Genomic DNA, 15,000 nt, shown 5'->3' on the forward strand with positions numbered 1-15,000 from the left:
CATGCACTTACATACACACACACACACAGATTTGATCTAAGCTGTCTTGGTTGTGCTACTGTTATTTTGACGGAGTCAGAGTTCAGCAATATTCATGTCTAATAATAATCTATTAGTTGACAAGATACAGACCCTACGCTAGTCATGCCACACAAATGAAAAGGTGTTTGTGTGTGTGTGTGTGTGTGTGAAAGTGAAGTGAGGGAGAAAGAGAGAGAGAGAGAGATTAAGAGATGAGATGGGAGATATTTTACAATGTTGGGATGACAAAAATGAGTTTCCACCCAGTCGTCACAATGTGCCTGTAAAAACCATCATTCCATGAGCCGAGAGACGAATCAAAGTGTGCTTTCAAAAGGGAGCAAGAACACACCGACATTCAGTGTAACAAACTAATGGGTTGATGAGGACATACAGAAGCTCAGGTCTGTGAGAACATAACGCCTATTTTTATATTGGTTAAGGACAGAATGGGAGCTACATAGAGTAGTATGTTTCTAAGTGTGTATGTGTGTGTGTGTGTTTATCAGGGCATCTGCAGACTTCAGAAAGCCAAACGTCAAACTTTTAAAGATATTTTATAGCTACCGGGTACTGAATTTAAAAACGATTACGATTTAATCGATGATTTCAGAAAATTAGTTGTCAAGGAACATGATGTCCAATTGTGTTTAGTTGTGTGGCAGATACAATTTAAAAACAAACACAAAAAAACAAAAAAAAACATTGCATATTGTACTGCTAATACAGTTCTAGACTGATCATGTGGACGTGCAGCACAAAGAAAACCTTGCATGGTGAAAAAATTAAGGCCTCTGATAACTGTATTTAAGACATTTTCATTATTTTTATGGCTTTAAATTTAGACAATGTATTTTTTTTTCAGACTTTTTAAGGACCCACGCATACCCTGGTGCGTGGGAGTGTGTGTTCTATGAGTGATGACACAAAGGTTTTTCATTAAAGCTAACTTAAGTTTTCACAAAGTTGTCACTATATGCCAATAAAGACATCAGTTTGACAAGGCAGCATGTGTTTTGTGGAAGCGGGAACAGATGTGCTAATAGGGACATTCTGACAACTCCATGGAAACTCACTGTTCTATAACACTATGTCTGTCATCATGTTAGTTTATCAAAGAATGAGCCTCGTATAGAGAGAGAGAGAGAGAGAGAGCAAGAGAGAGAGAGCAAGAGAGACAGAAAGAACGAAAAAAGAAAGAAATTAAGAGATATGACGGCAATAAATACTGAATGTAATGATTTTTAATACAGACTTAAAATTACCCATTAGATTCCCTTTAAATATTCACCATGTGAATGAATGAAACCATTAACTGCCTCTCTTAATCATCCAAACCCATTAGCTAGCAGCCTGAGAATACTGTATGTGTGTGTGTATGCATGTATGTGTGTGTAAATATCTATGTACGCATGCAGGGCTTGACATTAACTTTTTTGCTCACCAGCCACTGTGGCTAGTGGCTTTCCAAAGTTACTAGCCACTCAGCATTTTCACTAGCCACAATTTTGTTGTTGGGAAATTACGTTTTATTTGATTAAAGTTGACTATGGTGTGTGGGCATCATACTCAGTGTTTCCCACACATAGACTTTACTTGGGCGGGCCGCCCAGGTATATTAACAGCCGCCAAGTCTGTATTTGGCGACCCATTTTAGCATTTTTTTATCCGTCCGAGAGAACGACAGCATCCGCGATCGATTAACTAGTGGACAATCTCCCCCCGCTCTAAGTTACCCCTCCCGTACCTGTTCGTTCTACCAGGGTCTACCAGACATGCACACATAGAAAACTTTGTGGCGGCCTGCCACAATATCAGCACTGTCCGCCACAATATATTTTTTTCCACTATTTAATTGTAGAACTGCGTGTAGCGCATTGATTCGCTCAGCCCCTAATTGCTCTGCGCTCTCGCTCTCTTTCTCTGTATCTCACTCACTCTCTCTCTGTCTCTCTCTCTCTCTCTGTATTTCGCTCGCTCGCTCTCTCTCTCTGTCGCTCGCTCGCTCACCGGACCCGTCTGTTCGCCTCCCATTACACATGCGGGCATAAGGGATATATTGCCACCCGCCAAAGTGGCTAGTAAGAGTGACTGTGTTTCACGCCACTGCCGAATTCTACCCGCATTTGGCGGGTGGGCGGATGCTGTCAAGCCCTGTACGCATGTACTGTATGTATGTATGTGTGTGTGTGTGTGTGTGTGTGCGTATGTGTGGGTGCGTATGCGTGTGAATTTGTATCTATAAATACAACGCTACCTCATCATAATTTAACCGCATAGTACCGTCATCAGAAAGCTCATTCCTGAATGTTTATAGATGTGTGCACCTCTGCACCTCTGCATTAGGCCTGTAAGAAGCAGATTTGAGAGCCTGAGTGCGTAAGAAGGTAATGTATGATCACTCTCTCTCTTCACATCCCATCAGTGAGTGTGCGAGTCTTCGTGTGTCCAAACAGCCAATAAGAGGCTGATTTGAGGGGCCATGTGTGTGTGTGTGTGTGTGTGTGTAGGTAACATATGATTGTGTCTCTCTCTTCACATCTCATCAGCCCACTGCATAAAATCATCATTTAACAGAAGCTGATGGATGAAGCGCACCACACTACTGCCAGTGCTGTTGCCAGAGCATGGAGGAAAAAGAGAAAGGGAGATAGAAACGCATGAGATTGCAAAAAGCTATGTAGATAAAGAAAATGTTATAAACTGGAGGCATTATTATTATTTTTACGGTACAGTGCCAATCCTAAAATCCACTATCCACGTTCATGGGGGCCCATCAATCCATATAGAATAATGTCATGTTAGACTCTATAGCTCCACTGGGAATACAAAGTCAAAGAAAGAGAAAGGTTGGGGGGGGGGGGGGGGGGTTATGTCTGAGTAGACTACTCAGAGTACACAAGCCAAATGATATTTGTAGGGTCATATATTGATTGTCACAAAATGGACCCTTGGTGCTCTTAAGACTGGATGGGGGAGGAATGAATTACATTGAACTCCTAATCAATCCCTCCTTTCGGAGAAAGGGAATGCAGGAGGGATAAATGGAGGGAGGACAAAAGAGATAAAAAAAAAATGGGTGAGAGCGGCAGGAAGGAGGGACATGGATAAAGAAAGAAACAGTGGGATACAGAGAAAAAACTGATGAAGATAGCAAGGTGTAATGAAAAGGGGAGGAAGAGAGAAAGTATAATAGAGCACACAAAAAAAGTTGAAGCGGTCAAGACAAAGAGAAAATGAGAAAACACCAAAAGGAACATGGCTGGGAAATAGAGGGAGGGAGAGAGAGAGAGAGAGAAGGAAAAATACGGTCTTTTTCTCATTGATATGCAGTGAATTAAACAATCCTTAAAATACAATTTACTTCTACATTATTCCATTTCACTTCACTGCAACACCTATCTTCATAGTGTTAGAGAAAGAGGCAGGCCAAGACATGAACCCACTGACGCTGTGTAGATAGAAAGAAAACGTTTCAGTGTGTGAAGGTACATGCTGTCCATGTCTGATCATGTAGTCCAGAGGTACACTGAGATAGATACACACTGGGTATCCGGGCAGTAGCATACCATTCTGCCTTTATGCCTGTAAGCAATACAAAGTTATTAATTCTTATCATTTTACAGTCTATTCATGGACAGACACAGTTAATTTTTGTTTTGGATTCATTTCGGATGCTGTGACGCATGAAGCTGGCGATTCTCGCCAATGTAGTTTTCAAAGAATGCTAATTTAATCCTGCCAAGCGGCAAAAGCGTCTTTGTGAACTACACTGGTCATAATTCATTGCACCTATGACGCAGCACATCTGAGCTCCTTTAAGTCATGGTGAGACAGAGAGACAGTTTGAAATGTAGCCTCACAAATCGTATATTAGTCAGCTAATGTCGCAATACCATTAGCTTATACTAGATTGAGAGGATTGAGAGACTTTAGTGTCAGAAAAAATTTGTTACTGGGCTCACCAATTACAACGTATCAATTCCCTTGCATTGTATCAATGCTGATTTCCATGATTACAATTGCGGAAGTCGTATGACAGGCGTGTTAAGTGTACAATTGGAAGAAACACTAAATATGGTTGATTCAAATGTGAATTCCTTCTTTATCCATTCTAATTCTTGACTTGCACCCTGGCTAAATCATCCAGATATGGTCAGCACACTGATTCTTGCCTGTGAATGAACAGCAATGCTCACCGAAACTACTATACTAACTGAGACAAATGTGTTTTCATGTCCTATATGCAGTTCAAAGTATGTTAAGTCACGTAAAACTGTATATCTTACTAGCTAAGAAGTAGAGACTAATCGAGAAAGACAAGAAAGAGAAATAAAAGGAAAATAGGAAGTCCGATAATAGGACACATGAAAGTGAGAGTAACACAAAGGAAGCGGTGTAGAGAAAAAAATTAGAAAGGCCAAAGGAAGGTTCACAACACAGAGAGAGAGAAAAACAGAGAGACAAGAAGAGTGCGCAAGAGACAGAGAAAGAGACTGACAGAGAGACACATGGAGACAGTGAGAGAGAGACAGATGGCCACAGTGAGAGACAAACCATGAGACAGCTAGGGAGAAAGAGAGACCTGACTCTGACCTTCTCACACTGACAGTGATAGTCTCCAGAGCTCCGTTACCTCTAATCTCCCATGACAGTCACCCATTACCTCTAATCTCTGCTGACAGGCGACCATGCTGAAACAGACTAAACTTCCTGTCTTAACAGTGTGTGGATCATACAACTAAGGCCCCTTTATGACTGTGGAAGGTCAGGCAAGCTGAAATGTCACTTCTGTTTATTACTATTAGGAGTAAAAGTAGTAGCACAGATGCAGGATATATGATTTTGACTGTAATATATCAGTGAAATTAGTTCTAATGCAAAGGGGGAAAAAGCCAATATCATTATCTACAATCATCCATTTTGTGCTTGGTCCAGTTTGGGAGTCCTCGAGCTCAATTTGCCGCTTGACACCGTTCCAAAAGACTGGGAAGTTTTCAACGGTATCATCAAACACAGCAGGGAAGGGAAATAATGAAATGCACCGATAGAAAGAAGCTCACAAGGGATGTAGAATGTAACGGCAATAAGCATTATCATAATTCATTTGTCAATGACATATTAATGACATTTAGAAAACAAACCTGACAGATTACGTTTAAATGTCAAGCGTTCAATTGGATGGATGGTAGAGACTGTGCAACAAAGCAGATATAGAGTATACTATTCATAACTAAAGGAACTGGAATCTGCGATTAGCTTACAGCGGAGGCAACTTGCTAGTAATGTATATTTTAGATGCAAAGCTTTGGCTAACAGTAGGTACGTGTAATCCATCACCCATAGTTTGTTAAGGCAAAGTGAAATTTCAACAAGTTACTCTGACAGCTCTAAGCCCTCTCACACTCACATCTACCTCTACTGAACAGGCACTTGACCTGACATAAGACAGAAAGAGAGGGAGGAAGAGAGAGATGAAAGAGAGCAGGGAAAAGGGGGAGAAAGAAAGACAGAGAGAGGGAAAGAGAGGGAGAGAGAGAGAGAGAAAGAAAGAAAGAGAAAAGAGAGGCCTTTCAGATAGGTCTAGGTCCAGGTAACAGTAACCAGACACAGACATCAGAGTTCATTCTACCGTCTGACAGAACACATACACTTCCTCTCTTCCTCCTGTCGTCTTTTTCTTCTGCTTCTCCTCATCTGATTCTCTTTCTTTTATCTCCTCGCAGTCTCCGGCCCAGTGCTAACTGTTAACATCACGGTTGTTCCTGTGTTGTTATCATCACTCTTCTGGAGAAACTGCCCATCTCATCTTGACACTTGTTGGTACTGTAATTTTAAGTTTACATTGTCCACCAGAGACCTGAGACCAATAAAAATAAATGTTACGCCATTGAAAAATATCAAACATGCATTCCTTTCTTCATTTCTACCATTCTGTTTATGATATTTTGATGAGTGACGATGCAGGCGAGTCCTCCGTGTTAGTGCTGCTTGACTTGCAGCATTTGACACGGTAGATCACAGTATTCTTCTTGATAGATTAAGGTAGTGGGTTGGTATTTCAGGGGTTACCCTCGAATGGTTCTCTTCCTATCTGGCTAATAGAAAACTCCTTGCGTCCATTGATGGATATTGCTCTTCTTAGTCTTTACTCAGTACCTCAAGGATCAATTCTTGGGCTGATTTTATTTTCCCAGTACATGCTTCCTCTGGGTCAAATAATTAAGCCGCACAACATCTCCCTCCCATTATGCCGACGATACACATTTGTACCTTTCACTCACGCTAGCCTTCACTTTCAACAACATACTAAGAAGCATGTTCAGACAAGCTTTTCCTTCTAAGGAATATAGCAAAAATTAGATCGGTCCTAAATTCCAATGAAACCGAGAGAATTATACGTGTCTTTATTTCATCTCTGCTGGATTACTGCAATGCCTTTTCCACCTGTCTTAATCAAAAAGAGGCAGATCGACTCCAATGTGTCCAAAATTCTGCAGCAATACTTTTAGCAAAAACAGATATTTCACCCATTTTAGCATATCTTCATTGGCTGCCTGTCCATTTCAGAACTGATTATAAGATTTTATTGCTGGCATATCCAGGCTAAAGACTAAAGGTGACCAGGCTTTTGCTGTCAGGGCCCCCAGGCTCTGGAATGCCTTCCCTGAGGAACTCAGGCTGGCAAAGGCAGTACTATCTTTTAAATTGCATGTTAAAATGTATTTAATATTTAATGTTATTGTCAAGGTACCTGAATCCCTCACATTGGAAAAAAAAAACCACACACACACACACAAAAAAATATGTGTATGGTCATTTGATAATCCTTTTATTTACGTCATTTGTATCATTGTCCTACGTATATATGTTGCTTGATCTCTATTGTCCATTTTTATTCTCTCAATTTGTAAAGCACTTTGTAACTACTGTTAGTGCTATATAAATAAAGTTATTTCATCGTTTTGATTTCCGGATTCTTTCTTTCAGCCGTTCATCCATCCATACCAGACGTCGGTGTGGGACTTCAGCGCTATGCTTCATTGACTTAGCCTAGCAGTCAAAGTCAACATCAAAGTTCAGCCCTACAGCATTACACTCAACATGTTTCATGTTTAACATCAGTTGTGACATTGACCTGGTCATGCACTGACCTACTGGTCACAGCTAAAAGGGCAAAATCAGTGTTTCCCCAAAGGATTTTTTTTTCTTTGTGAGGTAAAAAAGAATCCTATGAAACAGCATTTAGACTATGTGTCACTGAAACTCTCAGTTAAAATCTCCCAGCCTAGTCAATGGTGGGGGAATTACTGGTATAAATCAAAGAGTATCTGGTCCCCGAGAGCCAGCAGGGTCAGAGACGGAGCGGTTGTGGTTGTCAGAGTTAATCTGTTCTGAATTGGCCAGTCTTCTGAGACACAATACTTCACCCCACCTACACTGAATATCAATGGACAGAAAAGGCACATTTTGGTGTATCAAGATAATGTGCTTTGACAGATGGCTGCCATAGTTTTGTTTTCATAATATTGTAAAGGAAATGCACACTGTTCCTTGTGAGGATGGCAAATAAAACTGAAAAAGGTTGAATGTGTGACACAAATTTGCAATGCAATGCATTGCATTTGCCATTGCACTGTTGAGCCAAAAGATGCCATTGGTGTTGACATTGGTAACAGAACGAGATGGACAACAAGCTGAAGTAACAGGTCATGACAAATGCCAGACCCTAAGTAATGTCAAGGCCAGTACTCTTCCTCCAGAGACATTGAGCTGCCATAATATGACTTTGATCATAGCGTTGCAGCTGGAATGAATATAGCCTAGTTTAAATTTCACCTCAGATGAGGCAAACATCTTCTGAAATAGCTTTTGAAAGTATTTATAAAACTTCCAGGAATGAGCATACACTATTGATTAATATTTCATATTAAAAAAAGTAATGTTAAAAAGTATAAAGTATGTTGTAATGTGTGCTATTAAACATCACCACGCTGTACAGCACTTGTGCACAAAGTTTGTTCTTAGTTGAGCAGTTTCTAATTAATAAGAGGAAGTAAATGTTTTATTACTGTGATAATCTAACTATGAATCTTCACACCTTAGCTGTGAATATTCACACAACTGTGACAATCCTCTTCTCGTTATCACTATACATCATTGCCACAAAGGTGCAGTGGGACAGAGTCTGCACTCATTTAAGTTAAAAAATGATATGCAAATGAAAGTGAAAATGAAATACTTCACTTGGGTTCTTCTGATGTCTTGACTTGTTTCTTAAGGAGACATCTACTATTTTGCTCGATGAATAGATTGATAGATTGTTAGATAGAGATATGTGATTTAAACTTTTCTGGGTTGTTTTAGGGTATAGCATTTTCAATGGGTCTAAACTGTTTTTCTGGAAAGAAGGGAAAATTCTATGTGTCAGTAGGGGAAAGAAAAAGACAAGGGCATATGAAGTTTGTGTGAGTCACAACCAACATACTGACATATACAGTGCACACATGCAAGCTACTCACTGGACTTGAGGGCTGAGGAGTTCACTTCAATCTCCCCTCCTCTAATTGGCTGGAAGACAGAGAGCTCTGATTGGTAGACGTCTGGGCTGGGGGCCGGGCTTGTGCTCGCCCGGCCCCTCTGCTGGGCTTCCTGCTCCTCATACACCGCCATCAGCTGAAGAGAGACAATATGACTGGTTACTTTTTTTCCATTATTTTCTTGTTTTTTCTTGTTTGAAACAACATAAAGTCAAAACAAACAATATGGAAGCAAGATAGAGGTTGCATGAAAATATATAGAAAGTACCAAGTCTGCCAACGTCTATGATTACTCTTTAAATGTATATCACTGTTTATATATCATTTTTACGTTATATTAATTTTGAACCGATTTTGAGGAAATGATAGAAGTAGCAGACAGAGATAGAGAGAAAAATAAAGAGAGTGAGAGAAAGCACAAGTCTGAGATCAAAAGAAAAAATAGAAATGTTATCAAATGTAGAACTTTTTCATTACAAAGAGGAGAAAGAGTTGAAGGTGTAGCATCCGCAAAGTATATTATGACAAAAGAACCTCAGTGTCTCAATCTCTCAACACACAATGACTCTTGGTGTCTCACTAGGGCACAACATTATGTCTAGAAGACGATGCGTGTGGGTGTGCTTACATATGAGCTGTGTGTTACCTTGTGGATGAGGACGCTATAGAGGACGTCCAAGGAGCCCAGCATTCCTGCGACGGAGTGTGTGTGTGTGTGTCTACGGTTCAACGACTGCCTCCATTCGTGCCTACCCTCTGCGTGTGTGTGACACCCCGCTAGCTCTAACTGTGTTATATAGTGGAATCCCTGTCTATTGAGTATTGCACTGAGTCTGCGTTTAGCCTCACATAGCATAGAGCTTGTCAACACAGTGTTCTAGGGGCCTCCACGCTAAAGCTGAATAGACCTGTGTGGGTGTGTGTGTGTGTGTGTGTGTGGGTGTGTGTGTGTGTGTGTGTACGCGTTGTGTCTATAGAGGCCAGTAGTAAAGAAAGGGGACTTTGCCAGTAAAGCCAGAGGCTTCCTGCTACACAGAAACGCGTAAGTACACAACTTACACACACACACACAACCATACGAATATACGTATATGCACAAACACACATTAGTGAGTCAGAGGATTGTAATATGAATGTCACTTCTGCACATGAAGGCAAAAATAAAATAGTGACGCATGCATTACAAAACTATCACATACACACATACACATGCACACACACACACACAAACAAAGCCATATCAACAACAGTCAGGACTGGAAGTTTGTGCTGTAGCTAGTAGTGCACACAAACACAGTGGGCACACCTTCCTCATCTCCTGCATTTTTATTCACATTTCTTGTGTTGTGTGGCTGTATGTAACTAATATTAAAGTACATTTTATAAATGTAAATGTTGGCATTCTTCCATGTTCTTGCTTGAAATAAAATATTATACAATTCTCTATACACTGATTATGTTTCATGACCCTCAGGGGCCATGAAACCCGCTGAAGGTACTTTGTTATTTCAAAAGCACATAAGCTTCAATTGAAAAATGAAAGGTTGTCTCTTTGTGTGTGTGTGTGTGTGTGTGTGTGTGTGTGTGTGTGTGTGTGTGTGAGCTTATATGTCCACGTTTCTTTTTCCAGCATAGCCTCGCTAGGCAGAGAACAGAATAGTGTTGAGTTCCAGAATATCACACCTTGTCTTACCCTCTCTCTCTCTCACCCTCTCTCACCCTCTCCCCCATCCGTATCTCACCAACTGTTCAGTCCATCCACTGACACTCAGTGAGTGTCAGTGGGAGAGGAAGAGAGAGGATGCTCTCTCTTCCTCTCTCACACTTTCTTCCTGTCACACTCTCTCCTTCCATCTGTCTAACACTCACTCATCTTTCTCATTGTCTTGATTCCATTTTTCCTCTCTTTCACCCTTCATCTGTCTGTATCAATCTCTCTCATCTGACATTCTTTCTTTCTTGCCTTCTTCATCCCCTGCCCCCCTCTTTCATCTCATCTCTTCATTTACATCCCTCTCCTCTCTGTCATGCCCATGCTCAGAGTGTAAAGCTTTTATTTATTCAAGCAACACCAGTGTGTTTCTTCAGGGTCAGCCTGGAGCAGTGTGTGGCATACTGCAAGCGCCATCAATCCAGGATGTCAGCGTGTGTGTGTGTATGTGTGTGTGTGTGTGCACGTTCTTTATGTCCAATGTAGTTCTTAGTGGAACAGATCTCACAATTATCACAGGGGCTTCTCAGAAACCAAGGCCCATGTCACAACTTGTTTCATGGAAAAACAGATCTGTTTAACTTGTATAAACACAAGCAGACACAAGCTCAAGATAGGCATAGCATACTGAGATTTGATGATTAGTTAGCATTTGTCAGTTTTCTATCAAGCGGTTTTCTATCAATTATAAACCTTTGACAACTACTGTCTGGTGGTTATGTGCAGGGGTGGCAAGAAACACACAGACAAGAAAAAGAGGGAGATAAAGAGGAGGAGATGCGTAGATGTTAGGTAAGACACACAGTCAGTTGATATCGGCTGATTTAGCATAGGTTTAATACACAGAGACAGAAAGAGAGGTGGCAGAGTTGAGGTAAAAACAATGAGAAAAGGTAGCAGATGAAGTGGAGGGACAGAAAGACAGACTGAAAGACTGACAGAATGAAGAAATGGGTAGACAAATAAAAAAATAGCCTTGGAAAGTTAAGTAGAGGTGGAAAGAGAGAGAGAGGAGAGACAGACAGATGAGAGAGAGGAGGGCTTTGTCTCTATTCTGTCTGACAGGAGACTCAAAGGCCTGTCAAAGCCAATGACACCGCTGTCTAAGAAAGAGAGGGAGAGAGAAATGGAGAGAAAGAAAGAAAGAGAGAGGTGAGAAAGAGGGGAACAAAAGCATAGTGAAAGAGAGAGAGTGGGTAAGGGGAGAGAGAGACACCAGGAGAATTAGAGAGAGATAATGAGGGAGACTGACAGATGTGATGTACAGCAAAAGGCCTTCAGAATGTCAAAGTGTGAGAGCAAGTACATAAAACAAACTTAAATCCCGAAGATCCAGTGATGAGTGTAAAAAGGAGTGAGAAGTAAAAAAAAAAGAAAAACAAGACAAGAAAGACATTTTAAAGAAAGGTTGCCAGTCTGTCTGACCGTTTAGTGCCAGTGTTGATGTGTCCATTTTCAGTAAGAGGAACACTTTCTCTCTCTGTTTCTCTCTCTCTCTCTCTTAAGCTTGTCTGTCAACATCAGCCCCGAAGTTAAGATACAGTTTATGTGTATAAAAAAGACAAGTATGTAGATCATTTGTTTTATTAAATTAACAATCTGTGCTATTTTCATATAAATGAATGCCCGTTTTATCGGTTTTACTCTGTCGTTGATTGATGTAACATCTGAAAGCTTTTTCATTTGCTGCTCTAAACACCCGGTGTCTGTGTCAGGTAGGTTTTTCCTGGGAAAAATTCTCTGGCACACAAGAAGTGATATGTTTCACGTTTTCATCAGTATAAACAGCATTTTTCTTTATATAAATAAAAGAAGACCATCGATAGCCACAACAGCTAAACAGACAAAGAAAACAGTGGTACCTACAGAAACTCACCCTTCATCAACAGAAAATCCAAGGAAAAACACATTACAGTGGCACAGTGTTCACAGATTACCACTTTAGCAAGGAATGACCAGTGCCTTGCTGAAGGGCACCTTAACAGAAAAGGAGGGGGTTTCTCATTCACTTTCCCCACCCAGAATTTCCTCAGCCGGCCCAGATTTGTCTTTCAGGCCACAATCCCACTTTTCTAATCTCTAGGATAGTACTGTACTGAGCGCTTATGGGATTGTCTCTGTGTATGATGGACACCTCATGTTGTTACAGCCCATAAGTAGTGACAGCACTGTTACTTTTTGACCAGGTGTGTATCCCTGGTATAGTGCCATGTAACTAGGGGTGCAACGGATCACAAAACTCACAGTTCGGATTGTATCACGGTTTTGAGTCACAGATCGGATCATTTTTCGGATCAGCAAAAAAAAAAAAAGGGTTAGGGTTAAATGCACTTTAAAAGTAGGTAGGTAGCAGCACAAAGCAACAAGCATTTTAAAACGAATGTAGCACGTGATAACTGTTTTTGCTGTTCTTATTTTATATATTTTATTGACTTATGTGTGTGTTTTTGTGTCTGTTCTTAAGAGCTGCACTGAGGCAAATTCCTATCAACTGTGTTGACATGGCAATAAAGTATTGAATGGAATTAATTTAAAAATGTGCTACTTTGGCTCTGATGCAGCCGCCTCTCTCTGTCTGTAGTCACCACTCTATAGTCTCACTCAATGTCCCGCCCACAGCACTATCTGATTGGTTACACGTCACGAGTAATAGCCTATCAACACTGAAGGCTATGCCACAGACAGGCAAAGAGACTGGAGCTTCTCCGAGTGGAGCTGTGTGTCGGAGGGAAGGCAGCATATTGCTGAAGTTGAAATAAACATCACAATCTTGTGATCTATTTCAACGATGACAAGCATGCCCAGTTTCCCAGTTACACCACTGAAAATGCCCTAAGTCATAGCCTATGGGATTTCACTCAATGGAGGCAAAAGCGACGGCTTTTAAATCAGTCGCTCTTCCTTTTTTTTTCTTCCCTAAAGCAATCATTGTGCTTCAGAGTAAAACACAGCACGCATCTGTCTTGTCTGTATCTTTTCACTGCAACTCTGCATCGAGATTTAGGGAATCATTACTTTAAAAAGTAACAGCGGCAGTAAAACTGTATTTCACACTATGATGGTTAAACTTCGCAATTTATCCACGGTTCACATGCGTGCCGAACCATGGGGCGGGATCCGTACGGATCACGGATCAACTACGGTCCGTTACACCACTACATGTAACAGAAAGATAAATCTGAAAATCCTCTCATCAACTATGCTGTCAAGACACTGGGGAGTCAAGTTGGAGATGTTAGGAAATGTATTTTCTGTATCTATGCATCTCAATTTATGCGTACAGTTTCAGCAAAACACAGCTTTTACTTTGGTCTTGTTTCTGACAGTTTAATGTAAAAATGTCCATCTGGACATTACAATATACTAGTACGTTTGGTCCCACCAGAAACGAGTCTGTGACCCATTTTAGTTCCCAACTCATTGTTTGCAAAACAAAAAATTTGGAATAATTTCTGGAGTAAGTTTGTTCAGCTTTAATGAAAGTTCTTTACACGGGAAAGCACACTGAGAAACCCAAAGGTTAAACAGTAAAGCTAGCTAAATCTTTCTCCCTAAGCTCACTTATAAGGTCTCTCTCTCTGTCTCTCTCTCTCGTCGATACTGTGTGGTCAATACAAGATTCATTCAGGTTACCTAGGCCAAGTGGAAACTAGTAGGCATGAGCTCTGTAGGTGTGTGTGTATGTTTGTCTGTGTGAGTGTGTGCACGCGTGCATGCGTGTGTGTGTTTTCAACCACATGAGAGTTGGAATCAATTGAAGGTCTGACTCAACAAGCCGCAATCAAACACTTTCAGCAGGACACACACACACACACACACACACACTCACACACACACAGGTCTAATCAAGGGAGGTTCTCTTTAAAACCAGTGACCCTGGCAAAACGCCCTCTAGTTGAAAGATGTAACATGTAGGATTTTATCAGTAATATAATCGCTCCGAATTTAGAGACAATTCCAGAATCTATAGCTGGCAAGAGAAATGTGACTGTTTCCACTCCAATCAGAAGCCTGATTGATCTGCTCCATGCTTTAATTTGAGTTCTCAGGGTCAACAGCTTGTAAAACTCATTCCTTCCAGTATTGGCTACTGGTAAGTTAAGCATTAAAGAGGCCCTATTATAGAAATTCTAACTTCCCTCTTTTTATATGCATGTGTGATCAAACATGATTAACATAGACATTGCTAAACATTTATTTTGTTTGCGTGGTTAAATTTGAAGTTATTTCATCATTCACATCCATCCTTATTTTACCGGCAGTTTTGGACCAACTCCAGTCATCACAACTGGACTTGGTCATGATCGGTTCCCCTCACTAAAGAATTACTGAAATCCTTCCCGTCAAGACAGTTTGCAGCATTTGAACTGACACACCCCCTGGAAAATCTTCACTCAGTAGGTTTGCCTCAACTGAATTATTCAATAAATACTTGTGCAACTAAACTATATTTATCTGCAAAACATCATGAAGACCATTATTCTTATCCGGAGTCATAGTGTATTTGCAAAGAAAATCATGAAAACTGAATATTAGGGGACCTTTAAAAGCAACAAGAGGGGAAAGTAATAAATTAAGGTGGTAGTGAAGGGGCTGCAGAACACAGTGTGTCAATAGCTGTGATCACAATTCAACTGACGATAAGCCGATAAACACAAGGTTTGGACCACTTGTGGGGTCACACAAACAAGACAAAGCAAATTACTGGACAAATTTGTTATGCAGAGA

The 15,000-nt window shown here is 40.7% G+C and overlaps 1 protein-coding gene across 1 annotated transcript in view; it reads right to left on the reverse strand.

Moving 5' to 3' along the window:
* LOC139662051 (partitioning defective 3 homolog B-like) overlaps nucleotides 1–15,000 on the reverse strand; it is a gene marked incomplete at its 3' end in the record, with an annotated part of 68,465 nt that overhangs the window by 12,630 nt on the left and 40,835 nt on the right. The window contains exon 3 of the mRNA XM_071540639.1: nucleotides 8,544–8,697. Within this exon, the coding sequence (XP_071396740.1) occupies nucleotides 8,544–8,697 (154 nt within the window). The remainder of the gene's footprint in view (nucleotides 1–8,543; nucleotides 8,698–15,000) is intronic.

The sequence above is a fragment of the Centroberyx affinis genome, unplaced genomic scaffold, assembly GCF_046629955.1.
Source record: "Centroberyx affinis isolate AG114_WGS23_722 - 3 ecotype Tasmania unplaced genomic scaffold, CSIRO-AGI_Caff_v1 ptg003703l_1, whole genome shotgun sequence".
NCBI classification, from domain to species: domain Eukaryota; kingdom Metazoa; phylum Chordata; class Actinopteri; order Beryciformes; family Berycidae; genus Centroberyx; species Centroberyx affinis.